This window comes from Cephus cinctus, unplaced genomic scaffold (genome assembly GCF_000341935.2).
Source record: "Cephus cinctus unplaced genomic scaffold, Ccin1 Ccin1_scaffold0168, whole genome shotgun sequence".
Lineage (NCBI taxonomy): Eukaryota > Metazoa > Arthropoda > Insecta > Hymenoptera > Cephidae > Cephus > Cephus cinctus.
In genome coordinates this window covers 2,337,044-2,353,138 of record NW_014332892.1, presented here as the reverse complement: position 1 = coordinate 2,353,138, position 16,095 = coordinate 2,337,044, and the positions used below count along the sequence as shown (strand labels likewise).

Sequence of the window (16,095 nt, the reverse complement as noted above, 5' to 3'; positions counted from 1 at the left end):
TTTTCATCTGCTTCGATTATTAAGACTCTTCCAAATGAATGTTGATTTTAATAACAACTGGATCCTCAGTAATAGCGCTAACTGAAGGGCATACACTGGGCATCTTAGGGGATTTGGTGTCATGCGAGGCTAGATATCGCCGATACCTGTAATCGCAATTTACCCTTTGAAATGCTGTATATACATATATATTCTACATATCAGAATCGCGAAGCAGCGCATTCGCGGTTGTATCTAGTCCATTTATATTTAGTCAAAGGTAATAGTATGAGCCTCCTTGGTTCTTGTGATAAGAAAATTATGTTGACATTAGAATTTTATATAAATTTATGTAATTGCGTGTAATGCTTCCACTTAATTAGAACCTAGATCTAGGAAAATCAATGATAAATATTGACTCATTAGTTCTCTGAGACTATGAATTGATAATGACGATAATGGCAATTTGTGACATAATTATATCTTGTATAATATATTATTCAGCAAATAAGTTTAAAAGGCTGTAACTAGTGACTGATTCATACTGAAAACAAGTGAGGTTATATATATATATAAGAAAAAAAATGTACTTATTTATTGTTAATTACATAAAAATGGACTATTAAAAAAAATACATAAGGAAAAACGACGGTTTCCTGTATATAGTAGTTTTATTCTTTTCACGAATAAACAGTATACTGCCGATTTCAAACATTGTTATTCCATAGAATTATTATCATGAATATTGATGTAGTACGGTAGTTATTTGACGAAAATTTCTATCTACTAATAGAAATCCAATGTTTTGCATACTTGATTGGTCGCAAGGAAAATATGCACGACCATTAGCGTCTTTAGCTACGACTTCCAAAACCATTGTAGAAACAGACAACTCGTTGGAATCCTTTTGCTTTTGAACTCTGCAACAAATGTTTTGTTATTTTAAAATTGTCAGGATTAAATATTTGTACCAACCTGATCAGATCCTTATAAAGATTTTTTGTAACTTTCAGATAGGGTTCTATCGTGTCTTCATATTGACAAAGAGAGCCACCCAGTACTAACAATTGCAGAATTCGAAAAATAAATTCCTCTCGCTCGTTTTTAGAGTACAAATTGTATTGCTCGCAGTCCTCATCTATTAGCATCTAAAACGCAAGAAGTAACGAAGGTTGTCCACGAATTTAATCAATTTGAACAAGTTTTCGTATAGTTTGTAAATTTACTACTGACACCCCTGAGATTATCCGAAACTAAAAAACCATCGATGTCTAAATCATATCTCTTGCATATGGTTCCGGAATTGTGAACAACTTTATTGTTTGGATCCTTCAGTTTTTCAAAAAAAGACATTGTAAGTACTGAGCATGGTATTTGTCTCGTTTCCACGGTTGATGCTACGGTTCCTAAAATTTAAGAAATATTCCTTAATACGAACGAATATATTACACTTATATAATTACCGTGCGCGGCCCAACATCCTTTAGATTTGGTTTTTAATACACCAGCAACAGCTTGATCTTTAAAGAATGACTGTAATCGACATATTGAAAATCTTATAAGGTTTGACAAAAATATATTATTTTTGTTTCATGTACTTCAACTTTATACTTTCACAATGATCATCTCACCTCTGTTAAATTATATTTGTGATAAGGCTGGAATGGTTCGTTGAATGAAAAATTTTGAATATGGAAATTTTCATTTAGTCCCCTAAAAATAAACATCAAACCAGTTAAGTACATAAATATAATATGTACCAGTAGTTTTTGATGAAGGTATTTATTTTCTTCGAGTATTCATGGAGCTTTTTAATTTACTTTTATCTCTTCGACATATATTCAACAGTTTATGTACCATTTTGTAAGTAATTCCTGCGTCGCCTTGTCATTTAATCCGAAGTAATTATTTTGCGGTAAAGATAGGAAAGTGTATTTTGGTTCGATCTCCATTTTAAACTTCGACGCCGTTGTTATGACAACCTAAATGCTGTACGCCTTGGTTCTGCTGATAAAAAGTCAATCGATAGGACAACGATAAAGGTTCATTCACAATCCGGTGATAAGAAGTATCATGGCACCAGGTCAACGTCAACGTCAACTGTTTTACTTGAAAAAAGATCAGAAAAAGAATAATGGAAGAAAATTTTCAAAGTACGTGGAAGAATATTGTAATTCTATAATGTTTTTATCTGCATTTAATTTTTCCATGCTTTGTAAGAATAATTCATATATGTTAACCTTTTCTGCTTGCCACGCATATTGTTGCATTTGTATAGAAATATACAAAAAATATGTATTTAATGACATTTATGGAATTATATAGAATTTTATTGATTCATCAATAAAGTCAAATTGCAATGGTTATTTCAAAATAATAAAGATATTGGATTTTGGGTTTTGTGATAGAGACGGCAGGTTGTAAACAACATTGAAAATAAAGCTTATAAATTTTTATTTCAGGCCAGAAGACTCATCTGATATTGGGCTCATTTATCCTGGTGGAGATACTGCATTTAAATTACTTTTATCAGCTAGATTCTGTGCTGCTATTTGGAGCCATATAACAGATTGCGATGAGACTTATAATTTTTGGGAGCCGGTATGTGATTTTACAATAATATTCTCTATATTATTAATTTTAATGGTGAATCTGTATATTACTATAAACAGTAAGTTTATTTTTGTATCAGAGCCACTATTTACTATATGGAACTGGTCAACAAACATGGGAATACAGTCCTGAGTATGCCTTGAGATCGTATACGTACTTGCTGATACATATGGTACCAGCAAAATTATACTGTTATTTATTGGAACCAAATCCTGTTCTTGTCTTCTATTTTATTCGATTCCTATTGTCCGTTGGATGTGCTCTATCAGAAGTATATTTTTATAAGTACGTTATTGATATCATACTCTTAAATAATTCGTATCTCTCTAATTAAGTATACAACATCTGATGTATATATTTTTTTAAGGAACGTGTGTCGGGAATTTGGTGTTCACATAGCCAGGATGACGTTGGCCTTCCTTATTCTTAGCTCCGGCATGTATATCTCAAGCGCTGCATTTTTACCATCATCCTTTTCGATGTATGTTTTAAGAATGTATCTGTTATTCTTAATGTCTATTATTGTCTTTAACAACCTATTTGTTTAAACAGGTACTTAAGTACAGTTGCGATAGCAGCGTGGTATGATCGCAAATATGAGTTCGCAATATTTGCTACAGCTATTTCATCTCTGTTGGGTTGGCCGTTTGCAGCATTATTAGGGTATATATTTTCTAACATACATTTATTTAAATAGTACGTTTTTTATGTAAAAATATATGAATATTTATGATTTAGAGTGCCAATAGCGATGGAGATGTTAGTACGTCGTCAAGAGTGGAAGAAATTTATAAAATGGGTTGTAATATCTGCTGTTGTAATATTAATACCAATGATTTGGATCGACTCAATGTATTATGGCAAATTTGTGCTAGCACCGATGAACATTATAATGTATAACGTTTTTACTAATCACGGACCAGATATTTATGGCACGGAACCATTCAGTTTTTACTTTCTTAATGGGTTTTTGAACTTCAACTTCATTTTCATCGGAGCTTTAGTTGCTCCATTTGGACTGGTAAATATGGGAAATATTAATAAAAAATTGTAAAATTTAACATCTTTCATCATAAAATCTTGCATAGTTTTTAGTCTGGACTGTCGTACCAGCACGACCCAGAAATCGAATGTGTTTGCCATACTGGTATTCATTAGCGCCACTTTATCTTTGGATTTTAGTTTTTTTCCTTCAGTCGCACAAGGTAACACTATATACAACCTATTTCAAAGCTTTATATTTGCCTTATTTTATGATTCGAGTTTTCTTCATGTATTTTTAGGAAGAACGCTTCCTATTTCCAATATATCCAATGATCTGTCTGGCTGGAGCTATAACTGTGGATTTTTTGCAAAAATTATACTTTTTTATTCGCACACAAATAAGTCCATTACCTATTACCTGCCATTATTTGCAATATACCACTCATATTATGCTGGCGGCTATAATAGTTTGCAGTCTGTTTGGATTATCAAGATCTCTGGCCTTATATAAAGGTACAAAATACGAAGTTACGTAGACTAATTAAATGCTTATTATAGCCCTTCTAGCCTATAGTCAATATAATATGAAATTATATTATACAGGATATTACGCACCAATGGAGATTATGATGGAGGCCAACAAACTTGGTTCGGAGGGTCAAGTTCCTACAGATGTCAATATCAACTTTTGTGTTGGAAAGGAATGGTACCGTTTTCCTAGTAGCTTCTTTTTCCCATCAAATAAGTGAGTTCTGATGAAACGTGAATTATTTTTATATAAAAATTTGTTTAGCAAAACATTTATTCTTTTCTTTTTTTTTTTTAATATACAGTTGGAGACTCCAATATCTGCAATCGGAATTTAAAGGAGAATTGCCACAAGCTTTTTCCAAACACGAAAATGCAACTAGTATAATACAACCAAATTTTAATGATATGAACAAGGAAGAGCCATCACGATATGTAAATGATTTTCATTGGATCATTTATCAAGCATGAGTTCATTACAAATATTACATACGATATCTGTTTCAGTTTGACGTAGAAAGATGTCACTTTATATTAGATCTGGATCTGGGTACCGAAACGATTTTGGAGCCGAACTACTCTCATCAGCCAGATCACTTTACAGTCATCAAGTCCACTAAGTTTTTAGACTCATCCAAGTAAGTTTATATTCAGAAACTCTGCAATGTATTTTAACTTTTTCTTAGACTTTTTATACCTCTCATTTTTGTTTCAGGTCTCATCCATTTTTCAGAGCATTCTACATACCGTTTATTTCATACCGATTCTGCACTTACGGTTCGTATAATTTATTGCAAAGTACAAAGTTTAAACTGCTTCCTGTACTATCGAAAGCAAAAACAGCGAGAGCAGCATGAACGGTAAGATAATACAATATCTAGTCAAACAGGGTCTCGTTCAGGGCGATTTTATATTTATCTTTAAAGAAGATCAACTACAGAAAGTCGTCTGTTATGAATAATTACATAACATTGACAATATAACAATACAAACTGTAGATCTGTTACAACGCGATAAGTATTTCTAGAGGTACACATTTTTGTTACTTTGAATGACAAATCCCAAGAAATTGTCACGGATAGTAAATGAATATCCTTAAGTTCACATTTTTTGTTCAGCCAATCGAAAAATGCTCAAACTAATTTTTTTTCACATAAAAGAATATATTCCAAATCATGAATTCCTGTAAATATTCTATAAACTTGTACATCAAAAAATAGCAACTTACACATTCGGAATTTCGAGAAAGAATAGCATCTACAGAGAAACATTATGCATTAACGAGCTTAATTAACAAAGCTGTATTGTGAGGCTGTTACCTTTAGACAATAGAGACACGAATGTTTGCCTTGAGCAACTTTTAAATTGCTAATGTTTTCAATGCATTATATACAATATTGTTTGATAATGAACAGTGGTTGTACACTCTTTAATTTTTCAAAATTAAGTACTCGATTAAAATAAAATTCTGGCCGTAGCTAATAATTCCCAAACTAGGTTATCATCAAATACTGGGACTAACTTGAATTAGAATGAATTCTATACGAATGTTTCTGATTAATAGTATCTTATTTTTATAACAAAGAAGAAGGTAATGGGAACGAATGCATGTGTGGTTTAAAGTAGAGTCACAGATAAGTAAATAATTGTAGAACAATACGAATAGATATTAAGCAATGCATTGTATAATTTTTAAATTATAGTAGAAATGCGTTGTTTAGAAACGATACAACTGCTCAAGGTTACATGCAATCAATACGAACGTGCAAAGCATTGTATAAAGATAAAAAGATATTGTTAAATAGTGTAGGAACACAATTAGAATAAGAAGTAATTTATAGAAAAGTGTAATTTTTGTTTAAGATATGTGATGTGTGTAATTGTAACTTATGTAGGTCATACATAGTGAATGTAAAAAAAAGCAATCTTCACACTTTAATAATTCCATTCATGATAACTGTACAAAGAATTATGTAAACTTAATTGAAAATTATAAGTGTTAATTCGAAGCAATTTATTCAATTGTCATTGAATTTTTCATACGTTTTTTTTTTAATTAGTAAACGATTGGAACGCTAGTATACTATTTGCGCGTACTTGAATATGTAATATTTTAATAAATGGTTAAATATGCATTGTAATATGATATTTGATATCGTGGAGTTTGTATGTGTATTATATCAGTAATGTCTGATAATAACGTTAAGAAGATTCAATCTACTAGTTATGATAAATTTCATATTTGTTATTCGTGGGACGGATATCCGGTAGCCATTTTTGAACAGAAGGTTTGACAAGAGAGTAAACAGCTGGACTCGCATAATAGTAGCGGTGTTTGGAAAATGTAATGACGTGCAAGGCCGTGTATTCCGAACCGTGATAGATATTTGATTAATGATAAATTATAGTCAACTGTACCGTCTCGTTATCAGGACAATGTCAGCGCTTCCAATTTAATCTTTTGTGATAATTATAATTCGTATTTCGAGAGGACGACATGGCCGAGTTCGACGATGAACAATCTCTTCCGCAGAGTATTAAATTGCCAGGGGCCGTGGAGGTTTTTGCTAATTTAAAAAATGCTCAGTTATTTGCCATTGATATCGGTAAGTTAATCTTATTCATTGACATTAAATTTTTCAATTACTATCAAGCAGTCTTTAGTGGTTTTTCTGTTTGAGTTTCATTGGTTTAAGGTTATTGTACTTGTTATTAGATTTCTCAAACAATGTAGGATTTTTTTAAGTCACTGGAAAAGTTATTGGATTAGAAATTTGCTCCAATTTCTAAATACATCTTGACCTACATAGTTTAATTTTTATAATAAATTTAAAACTGTTAATGCTTATTGGGATATGGCTTGCTTCTTTCATTGTCTCCTCTGTGTAGTTGGATAATGTTTGTGGCCTTTTGCTATTTGATTACAGGATTATCTTTGACCAAGATTGCTTACTATTCTAAAGTAAGCTATCGTAAGGGACTGTATGAGAATGCTGGTTTGGGTAATAGTGGTGAAAGAGCATATAAAGTCTTTGAGGGCAATAGACTGCATTTTGTCAAATTTGAAACGAGACACTTTGAAAGTTGTTTGAATTTTGTAAAGGAGAACTTGGTGCATGCTGAAAGATTTCAAGGCAAGAGCACCAAGGTTACTGGTGGAGGAGCATTTAAATATACTCCGCTACTACAAGAAAAACTGGGTCTATTGTAAGTATTCTTGATAGTATGACAACTTCAATTTACTTTTAGACATAGAATAATCTTAACTGATACTTTTACAATTGTAGAATTGATAAAGAAGATGAACTATCCTGCTTAATAAAAGGATGTAATTTCCTATTAAAAAATATTTCTTGCGAGGCTTTTGAATTTGAGAGACATGGAAGTCCTGAGTATAAATTTCAAAAAGCTACCCCTAACATATTTCCATATATGCTGGTTAACATTGGAAGTGGCGTTAGTATTCTAAAAGTAAGTTGTAAGTTCTGTAATTTGAATCCCTCACTATACTGCTTCTTGTTATCACTCCATAATTATTTTATCATAGGTAGACTCTGAGAAACAGTTTGAAAGAGTTGGTGGTACTGCCACTGGTGGTGGAACATTTTGGGGATTGGGATCGCTGTTAACTAAAGCAAAGGTACTTATTGTAAAAGCAATATATATACCCAATTAGAATAATTAAATCCATTACAAAATTAATGAACAGGGTTTCGATGAGCTGCTACAATTGGCAGAGCGAGGTGATCACCGCAACATAGATATGTTAGTAAAAGATATATACGGTGGTGATTACAAATTGCAAGGATTACCTGGAGAACTAATTGCTTCATCTTTTGGCAAGGCAATGTCTTGCAACAATAATCCTGGTTCGTAATCAAAATACGTCCTCTCGACAAGTTCTAAATTTCTAATAATATCAAATATCTTCTAGAACCACATCAATTCTCGGAAGCTGATATTGCAAGAAGCCTTTTATTTACAATCAGCAATGATATTGGCCAAATAGCTAGCCTCTATGCATCGATGCACAATATGGATAAAGTTTACTTTGGTGGCTATTTTCTTCGGAATCATCCCTTATCGATGCACAGCATTTCCTATTCCATCAAGTATTGGTCTCATGTTAGTCTTCAAATTTTATTGACCTTCATTGTGACATGCACTTTTTCGGTTCGTTATGTAATAACAATGCTGAATATATTTACTTCTCTTATGTGATTTCCTTATTTGCATTGCTGTTTGTCGAGCAGTCGCGCGGGCCTCAAGACCAATTGATTACTCTATAATGATTTCAAAATCTGTCTTGCTTTTTACGCTTTCATTATTTAGGGTAAGGTAAAGCCTCTCTTTCTTCGCCATGAAGGTTACCTATGTGCAATCGGAGCTTTTCTCTACGGTGCTGAACAGTCGGATAAGTTCAGCTGGTTAGAAAATTACGCAGGCTCTTCAGGCTTCAAGGATTCCATCTCTACAAAACTAGGCATCCAAGTGGATCAATTGGAAATTGATCAAGCTGAGAATGCAGTAACATTTTGTCCATTGCTGAGTGACCCTTCATCTTATAATCCGGATACGATGGATCTTGCTCAAGATAAAGAAGCTAGGTGTGCACTATATCTTTTACTTTCAGGCTAGTCTTTCGAGTCTGAAAATTAAATCGTAATTACTTCGTTGCAGAGATTATTGGCTTCAATGTTTTGAAGAGTCCGTTGACAAATTTGTTGCACGCGCAATTCACAGTCAGCCACAAAGTCCAACTGCTAAGGATAGAGCAAGCAAACTGAAAGAAAAATACATCAATAGGCTACATTATCTTCATTTGCAGCCATTGTAAGTATTTATCTATCTTGTGTATCATTCACTAAATGTCATTGGCAATATTTGTCTTGAGTTAATGCTATCCTTTTTTTTAACTATGGTTACAGTGCCTATGGTACTCTTACTGTCAGAACACTATTGGACACTATTGAGCATTGTATGAAAGAATTTGACTTTCCCGATCCTTACTTGCACGTGAGTTATACGAATTACCCATATCTAGAGACAAAATAAAATTTAATTAATTTCTTGAGTTCATTATCAGTTCTTTATGTATTATTGTAGCAAAAAAAAATTGAAAATGAGAATGCATTAAAGCATTTACCAGATCGGATCTCAGCGCTGGATAAGTTAGAGGGTGCAGAAAAAATAAAGGCCCTTGTACTAGGTGTCCTAAGTGGGAATATGTTTGATTGGGGGGCACAAGAAGTTGTAACTTTAATGGAAACAACGAATTTTGGTTTTAAGGAAGCACAAGAGCAGATACCAGGTATAGTAACGAGCAATGCATTATTATCCATTTGCACGCACTCGACACATAATTGACAGTAGAAAAATTATCACGTTAATAAAATAAACTCATAAGATCATGCGTTATTTCAGGTAGGCCATGGTTGCAAGATTGTTTGGATGATTGGATAAATAGATTACAAGAGGATCGACCGCACAAATGCGCTGCTATTTTTGTTGATAACAGCGGCGTTGATATAGTCCTTGGAATTTTACCATTTGCTCGTGATTTATTACAGCGAGGCACTAAGGTTAGTTTCTAAATAATAACTATTCAGATTATTGTAATAATAACATATAAAAATGCAATTCTTTCCCCTATGTATCGTAGGTCATCCTATGCGCTAACTCTACACCGGCTCTGAACGACGTAACGTATCCTGAATTAGTGGTAACACTGCGTGATGCAGCAAAAGTTTGTAGAGTTATTAAAAAAGCTATCAAGGAGAATAGATTACTTGCCATGGAAACAGCACAAGCTGGCCCTTGTCTAGATTTGAGGTAATATCTCAATATCTGTGAAAGATCTTTCCCAAGTATTTACATTTTTTAAACTCAGTATTAAATACATATTTCCACTTTGGTATTCAACAGTCGACTGAATTTGGATCTCTGTCTTGCCATGGTGCAGCATAAGGTGGACCTTGTAGTAATCGAAGGAATGGGACGGTCTCTGCATACGAATCTCTATGCTAAAATGAAGTGCGAATGTTTGAAATTAGCTGTTGTGAAAAATCGTTGGCTCGCGCTTCGTCTTGGCGGTGATATGTATGCCGTAATATGCAAATACGAAAGACCACCAAGAAAAGTTAAGACTGGAGATCTTGGAAAAATTGATAATGGTCAGAGAAAGATCTGTTCAACAATTTGCATCGAAGCCGAAAGGAATGTGTGCATATGCAAAAAATTAAACGAGGAAAAATTGACTAAGGATATGAATTTATCTAAGAAGGGAACGGGAGAGGAAATTTGTGAACTTGAGCCTAGATTATCCTCGTCGACTGACGACAATGATAACGATAACGATTACAATGCCGAAGACGATGATCCTCTATAATCATAAAATATGATTGTCGATGAAACTGACATCATGTATTATTATTTTGTCTATAAATCTTTGTATAAATATTCGATTTTATAGAAACATATTGTCACTTTGCTATTGCCAACTCGACAGTGGTAATTAGATTTTTCAAGTATAAAATTAATACACTTCTTGGTTAGATTGGATACAAGATTTTTCTATACACTGGATAACATTCGTCTTTTATCTAGCAACAAGTTGATGCTCAAAGGAAATACGTTTTTCTGCCGTCTGCCAATATCCGTGGTACATTTCTTTGTGAGTGAACTTATTCCCAGCTGAAGTGACATTTTTTTTAAGCCTGAAGCAAATAATCTTTCTGTTGCTTTTTGCAAGTATGTACAATATGTCACTTTTTCAGTTTGTAAATGAATAGTACACAAAACAGATTCGACTAAGACTTTCAAAAGTATGATAAAGAGTTATTTATACTTTAGCGTACCATAAATAAGCTAAGTCTGGTTAAGTTTACGACCAGAGATAATTCATATCTTTAATATACTTTGAACAACATTAGGATGCAAAGTGAACCTGGTGTATTTAGACATTTACACTAGAACACATTACATATAGACTTATTAGATCTATGCAAAATTTATAGAAATATTATTATTAGCAACGCCAGTTTCGTTTACTTAAATATGATAGAAGCTCGTAATCGAAATTCAAGGTAAATAACAAACGCATCCAATATATCTACAGGATTCCTGTTTGTACCTGTGGTCAATGAATATACAAATTGCCTTTTTTTTCATAAAGTGTCTTGTTGAGGATATTGAAATTCTGTCTTTTGAGTGCATCAATTATGCAGTACAAGTAGGTGCAATGTTAAGAGAAGGATAGGTTTTTTAATAAAAAAACCTCGTGATAATCATCAGCTTTAAAAGAATGTGCTCGTAATGTTACTTTACATGATTCTATTCCATTACGTTTAACTGAGCTACTGATCCTGTAATTTCCATAGAAGGATACACGTGAATTCCAAATGCCATTTGATATAACACGTCTTCAATGTTTTATTGTTTATTAATTCATTGATAATAAAAATATTCTTATAGCAAGGATTAGTAGTGGTTTATCAGACGAAAGACAATAAAAATACATATGTTCTTTATGCTCTTGCAAGGATTCACTGGTTTTAATAATATTAATATTCGAGCACATTTTTTAAAAATGTTACTGCATCAGAGAACCAAGAATTCTATAGAAATATGCAAAGAAAAAAAATAACAATACAGTAAGATTTCTGTGATATTATATAAATATTATATTAGGAGAAAAATAATGTTCTGTACATGTATGCTATAAGCTGATAATCAAGCATTGAACTAACTCATTTTTAGTACAAGTATATACAATTTCAACAAATTAACTGACTTTGATAAGTATTATTTAATCGAATTGCCATAACAATGCTTGAAATACATTGTATCGCAGAAGTTTGGATGGGAATGTTAAAAGAATACAGTCGCGGTTCGCAAAAAAAAAATGTATTTATTTTATTGATATATGAACAAAATAAAAAATTTATCATATACAATTAAATAACTGCATTAATCATTCGATTTTCACTTTATTGTTAAAGTAAATAAACTTCAATAATTTTAGTGTACAAATATACATTACAATTTTTAGTTGTATTGCATATAAAGATGTACTTATATGCAAATATACTGTCTAAATAATATAGTTTGGGAGTCTTTTGATACTGTTATAATATTACACTAATTAGAAGTTATCGGAAATAAAGTAAAGCTATATCAAACATATTAACAAGCATAATTTAATATAATAATTCCAAAAGTAAATTTATACCTTGAAAGTTCTTAAAAACTATTATTGTATTACATAACTAGAAAATTTATTAACTCCTTATAAGATACATTTTACAGTAACTATTTCGAGGATTTAATTTACATCAAGATTTGTCTCTGAAGTTACACCCTTCGATGTGTCATCTTTAGCTGCTTTATTTGATACAGAAAGTGCATGAAGTTCAGCACGCCGTCTGCTATTCTCTGGATTACTGGTGTCGTAATGATGTATACGTTTCATATGCTTATTGTAATTCGCCCAATTTGTAAAGGAACGATTACATTTTTGACAATTATAAGGTCTTTCTCCAGTATGCTGTCTTCGGTGAACCTATGCGAAGTGAATAACAACATTCATCAAAGATGTCAATTTCATATGCAATTAAAACAATAATAATATATTTTATATTTACTGTTAAGATTCCAGCAAATCTAAAACATTTTCCACAATATTCACATCTGTAAGGCATATCTCCTGTATGAATCCGATTGTGTTCTCTGAGCCTACCGCGTTCCCGAAATTGTTTTCCACAAACCTCGCATTTGTGCAATTGTGTTACCGAATGCAACGTGAGATGTTTGTCTTAAATGATAATGAAAACGGTTCATAATGAAGTGTTAACTTATCATGCAGGAATATATTTTATTTGTAATCCTTACTTAATAATCTGTCAGTTTTAAAAGTTTTGCCGCACGTTTGACAAACATGACTTCTGTCATCAGTATGACTTAGAAGATGATAAATGAGAGATCCTTTGGCTATAAATGATTTTCCACAAATGTCACACATGAAGTTCCGTTCTCCTGTATGAACTTTGAGATGAAGTTCCAAAGTGTGCCTCGTGGAAAATCTAATTATCAATATAACATTAAAGGGAATTGTTAATTGCACGATTCAAATTAATATTTCAGTAAGAGAACGCATGCATATTGAGAAATATTTACTCCTTTTGACAAATTTTACAAGGAAATTTTTCTTTATCCTCATCTGGTAAATGCATCTTGTTATGCACAGTTAAAGATTTGTAGTTTTTAAAGGATTTTCCACACACTGTACACACATGCGGTCTGTCATTGCTGTGAACTATTGCATGTGATCTTAATACAGTCTTTAGTGTAAATGATTTACTGCAAATATTACATCTAGAATAAAAAATACAAAATTCAACTCGATTAAAAGACAAGTTATATTGTAATATAAATATTTTATCAATTTCTTACGTGTATTTTTTAGGATCGCGGTGCTGCTTGAAATGTCTTACAAAACTTCTGTAACGATCGTATTGCTTTTCGCAATGAACACATCTGAAGATCGCAGATTGACAATGTTCCAATTTATAATGTTTGCATAATTCCTGTATAAATTTATATTTTTATATTGTATGTATACATAAGAGAACGTGATAAGTCGTTATTAACAAGTGATAAACCTGAACGTTATCGACCACTAGGTCAGTGCACATCGTGCAGGTCCATGGATACCCATCTAGTATTCCTATCTGACGAGGATTCACTGGAACGTCATTTAAGTTTGGATCTTTTTTACGTTTATCCTTTTTGTTCTGCAAAGAACTTGAAGGATGTGGATCATCCTCTTCGTCACTCTCACTTTCTGTTTTCTGGGATGACGATTTAAATTTTTTTATTTCTAGCTCGACATGCTTTTTTTTATTTATATTCACGATTGATGAACATACTGTATCCTTATCTGAAGCTTGAAAAGAAAATAATATTAGACTGAGGAGAATTTGCCTACAAATGAATTTATTATAGTCAAACCTGAATTTATATTTTTTAAGTCTTTAACATATTTTATCTCATCTTTAGCAACTTCTGCAATATTGCATGGGCTATTATTATCCTGATTCTGTAAAGAAAAGGTATTGTAAAGTGTCAGTTTACCTGAAGGTCTTATAACTATAATTTCTATGGTTTATGTGATGTGCATATAGTACCATGTTCTGCAAAGCTTTTGTAACTTTTGCATTCTCATCTGCAGATTCTGATTGTTTCTTTTTAACATATTTCCTTGATGCATATATGTCTTTAAGTAAACCTTGTACCTCATGCGATTTTTTATAAAATTCATAGAAGTCATTTAACTTATTACAACAAGTCAGACAAACAGTTTTTGGCATAGCATCTTCTGAAGAAACCTGATGAGGAAATATACAAAGAAATTCATGACTTTGTATAATGATAATCGTAATAATCACAAACTCGACTTACCAAAATCTGTAAACATGAAGCCATCTTGGCACCAAGTTCTCTACTTATACCATCTTCATTAAAAATGTCAACAAAAGTGTCTGTGGCCAAATTACAAAGTCTACATGCTGCGTACCTGGCCATTATTACCCCATATACCTATGGAATTGTTATAACAGCACATTCAGAAATATATTTCTATTAGTATTTCACAAAGGTTCGAATGAATCTGGTTTAATTAATGATTTAATAATATAAATCCATTCAATAATTTTACTATTTATGATACTAAGTAGAATACTATATCGTTACTGTGTAAATAAATTCTTTCAAGCATAACAATTCTCATATATTAAAATACCATACAAAGCTAGATAAGTAAGTTTCTTGCAGTTATTGCAAAACTAATTTGAGAACTGAATAAATGAAATCAAGACATTATATTGATTCTGTCAGAATGTTTATTTTTCTAGTGAAGAACAATATTGGATGTATACATAACAATTACTAACAATAGAATACACTAATGCATTCGTGTAAATACACAAAATATAACACTGAAATTTTTACTTATGTATTCACATTGCAGCGCGTTTAATTTATCAAACTTTCAACACTAGTTGTCAATTCTGTTATAGTTAATTTTGGTATTACTTTCGTTGAATAAAATTCTGAAATTACTGTCGTAAGATCCATTACGATACCACCATACTACATGGCTTAAGGAGTCCTTCTAAGATACTAACTGTCGCATTCATGAGAGCACCTTCATAAATGAAATAACATTTCAACCAATAACAATCCTCACATCCACCACATGATTGGCAGCTCCTAAAAATTAGTATACGAGATCTGTTGGCATGAATTCCAAAATCAGTGCCCTAGGAAAACAGCTTTAAAAATCATTTCCATGTAATATTTCATATTTGCCATAAGCTTGCGCACCTTCTAAATTGCCGTGAAAATTCAACATCGTGTACCAACAAAACCCATGGTATCGGGCGTCACGGCACCAAGTGTCCTTTTAGTAATAAAACTTCAATTATAACTCCAAAAATGCCCCTAGAACTAGTCGGAAGATAATAAGAAACGTAAATTCAGAAACTGGACCGTTGTAATTAAAACTCAAGTACTTAGAAATTCATGAAAAATCACAAAGAACATCAGCCTGGAGAAAATAAAAAAAAAAAATTCTCTTAAGAATTTCTTGTAACGGTGGGACAATACAACGACGGTAAGTCTTATAAATAATGTTACTTCTCCATTAAATGATTAAGTAATTCAATTATTTCTTATTAGTACCTCGTTTACCCAATTCCTGCAACGATATATTCAATGTATTGGTACCAAAGATGCGAAGCGAAATAGCGACATCAGCAAATGAGTATGTGTACCAACTCAAAATCACATGTGACAATTAAAAATAATCCTATGGTAAAGTCAAAACGATTGAAAGCCTTCTAAAAAGCATTAATGATTAACTCAAGCTTCCCGCTTGTATAACTGTGATAACTGGGGTAGGATTTTCGGTTCCCTATACTCTCCGTGGGGGTG

At 32.2% G+C, this 16,095-nt stretch overlaps 4 protein-coding genes and 1 long non-coding RNA gene across 12 annotated transcripts; 2 read left to right on the top strand and 3 right to left on the bottom strand.

The window, feature by feature from the left end:
- Positions 1-685: 685 nt before the first annotated feature.
- LOC107264198 (uncharacterized protein C11orf70 homolog) lies at positions 686-2,045 on the bottom strand. The gene is made up of 6 exons (XM_015732205.2): positions 1,837-2,045; positions 1,611-1,692; positions 1,443-1,512; positions 1,213-1,385; positions 955-1,127; positions 686-899 (listed from the first exon to the last, which is right to left on the bottom strand). Exons 1-6 carry the CDS (start codon positions 1,929-1,931, stop codon positions 716-718), a joined length of 777 nt encoding a protein of 258 aa, XP_015587691.1. The 5' UTR covers positions 1,932-2,045; the 3' UTR covers positions 686-715.
- On the top strand, positions 1,954-6,245 carry LOC107264195 (alpha-1,2-mannosyltransferase ALG9). Of its 2 annotated transcripts, XM_015732196.2 has the most exons (12): positions 1,954-2,132; positions 2,442-2,580; positions 2,672-2,877; positions 2,960-3,073; positions 3,145-3,255; positions 3,331-3,613; positions 3,681-3,797; positions 3,876-4,089; positions 4,180-4,321; positions 4,410-4,539; positions 4,612-4,742; positions 4,820-6,245. In XM_015732196.2, exons 1-12 carry the CDS (start codon positions 2,053-2,055, stop codon positions 4,959-4,961), a joined length of 1,809 nt encoding a protein of 602 aa, XP_015587682.1. In that variant the 5' UTR covers positions 1,954-2,052; the 3' UTR covers positions 4,962-6,245. The 2 variants fall into 2 exon arrangements, with proteins under 2 accessions (XP_015587682.1, XP_015587683.1); XM_015732197.2 differs by lacking the exon at positions 1,954-2,132 and having other exon boundaries at positions 2,453-2,580; positions 2,652-2,877.
- On the bottom strand, positions 3,614-4,737 carry LOC112493846. Its single transcript, XR_003058745.1, has 3 exons — positions 4,598-4,737; positions 4,192-4,328; positions 3,614-3,930 (listed from the first exon to the last, which is right to left on the bottom strand). It is a non-coding gene; the product is annotated as an uncharacterized LOC112493846 (long non-coding RNA).
- A 145-nt stretch (positions 6,246-6,390) lies between the features above and the next one.
- On the top strand, positions 6,391-12,288 carry LOC107264192 (pantothenate kinase 4). 2 transcript variants are annotated; one of them, XM_025081586.1, is made up of 13 exons: positions 6,391-6,710; positions 7,208-7,311; positions 7,392-7,575; positions 7,652-7,744; positions 7,814-7,973; positions 8,039-8,229; positions 8,437-8,711; positions 8,785-8,937; positions 9,033-9,120; positions 9,211-9,415; positions 9,529-9,686; positions 9,767-9,936; positions 10,030-12,288. In XM_025081586.1, exons 1-13 carry the CDS (start codon positions 6,684-6,686, stop codon positions 10,490-10,492), a joined length of 2,271 nt encoding a protein of 756 aa, XP_024937354.1. In that variant the 5' UTR covers positions 6,391-6,683; the 3' UTR covers positions 10,493-12,288. The 2 variants fall into 2 exon arrangements, with proteins under 2 accessions (XP_024937354.1, XP_015587679.1); XM_015732193.2 differs by having other exon boundaries at positions 7,032-7,311.
- LOC107264196 (zinc finger protein 32) lies at positions 12,280-16,063 on the bottom strand. 6 transcript variants are annotated; one of them, XM_015732200.2, is made up of 12 exons: positions 15,844-16,053; positions 15,487-15,562; positions 15,054-15,393; positions 14,563-14,700; positions 14,289-14,489; positions 14,113-14,200; positions 13,764-14,047; positions 13,555-13,688; positions 13,279-13,476; positions 12,994-13,184; positions 12,747-12,916; positions 12,280-12,664 (listed from the first exon to the last, which is right to left on the bottom strand). In XM_015732200.2, exons 4-12 carry the CDS (start codon positions 14,683-14,685, stop codon positions 12,428-12,430), a joined length of 1,626 nt encoding a protein of 541 aa, XP_015587686.1. In that variant the 5' UTR covers positions 14,686-14,700; positions 15,054-15,393; positions 15,487-15,562; positions 15,844-16,053; the 3' UTR covers positions 12,280-12,427. The 6 variants fall into 6 exon arrangements, with proteins under 6 accessions (XP_015587686.1, XP_015587687.1, XP_015587685.1 ...); XM_015732201.2 differs by having other exon boundaries at positions 15,054-15,372; XM_015732199.2 differs by having other exon boundaries at positions 15,054-15,609.
- Between the last annotated feature and the right edge of the window lie 32 nt (positions 16,064-16,095).

What these genes read in the sequence shown, in the direction of transcription:
- LOC107264198 (XM_015732205.2), bottom strand. Translation starts at nt 1,931, where the DNA reads ATGGAGATCGAACCAAAATACACTTTCCTATCTTTACCGCAAAATAAT. An exon ending in CAGGAATTACTTACAAAATG is followed by an intron (nt 1,693 to 1,836) that starts GTACATAAACTG and finishes GTTTATTTTTAG; the next exon opens with GGGACTAAATGAAAATTTCC. An exon ending in TTTCGGATAATCTCAGGGGT is followed by an intron (nt 1,128 to 1,212) that starts GTCAGTAGTAAA and finishes CTTGCGTTTTAG; the next exon opens with ATGCTAATAGATGAGGACTG.
- LOC107264195 (XM_015732196.2), top strand. Translation starts at nt 2,053, where the DNA reads ATGGCACCAGGTCAACGTCAACGTCAACTGTTTTACTTGAAAAAAGAT. An exon ending in CCGTTTGCAGCATTATTAGG is followed by an intron (nt 3,256 to 3,330) that starts GTATATATTTTC and finishes TTTATGATTTAG; the next exon opens with AGTGCCAATAGCGATGGAGA. An exon ending in AAGTTTTTAGACTCATCCAA is followed by an intron (nt 4,743 to 4,819) that starts GTAAGTTTATAT and finishes TTTTTGTTTCAG; the next exon opens with GTCTCATCCATTTTTCAGAG.
- LOC107264192 (XM_015732193.2), top strand. Translation starts at nt 6,602, where the DNA reads ATGGCCGAGTTCGACGATGAACAATCTCTTCCGCAGAGTATTAAATTG. An exon ending in CAAGAAAAACTGGGTCTATT is followed by an intron (nt 7,312 to 7,391) that starts GTAAGTATTCTT and finishes TTACAATTGTAG; the next exon opens with AATTGATAAAGAAGATGAAC. An exon ending in CGCTGTTAACTAAAGCAAAG is followed by an intron (nt 7,745 to 7,813) that starts GTACTTATTGTA and finishes ATTAATGAACAG; the next exon opens with GGTTTCGATGAGCTGCTACA.
- LOC107264196 (XM_015732199.2), bottom strand. Translation starts at nt 14,685, where the DNA reads ATGGCCAGGTACGCAGCATGTAGACTTTGTAATTTGGCCACAGACACT. An exon ending in CAAAAGCTTTGCAGAACATG is followed by an intron (nt 14,201 to 14,288) that starts GTACTATATGCA and finishes TTTTCTTTACAG; the next exon opens with AATCAGGATAATAATAGCCC. An exon ending in CGCGATCCTAAAAAATACAC is followed by an intron (nt 13,477 to 13,554) that starts GTAAGAAATTGA and finishes TTTTTATTCTAG; the next exon opens with ATGTAATATTTGCAGTAAAT.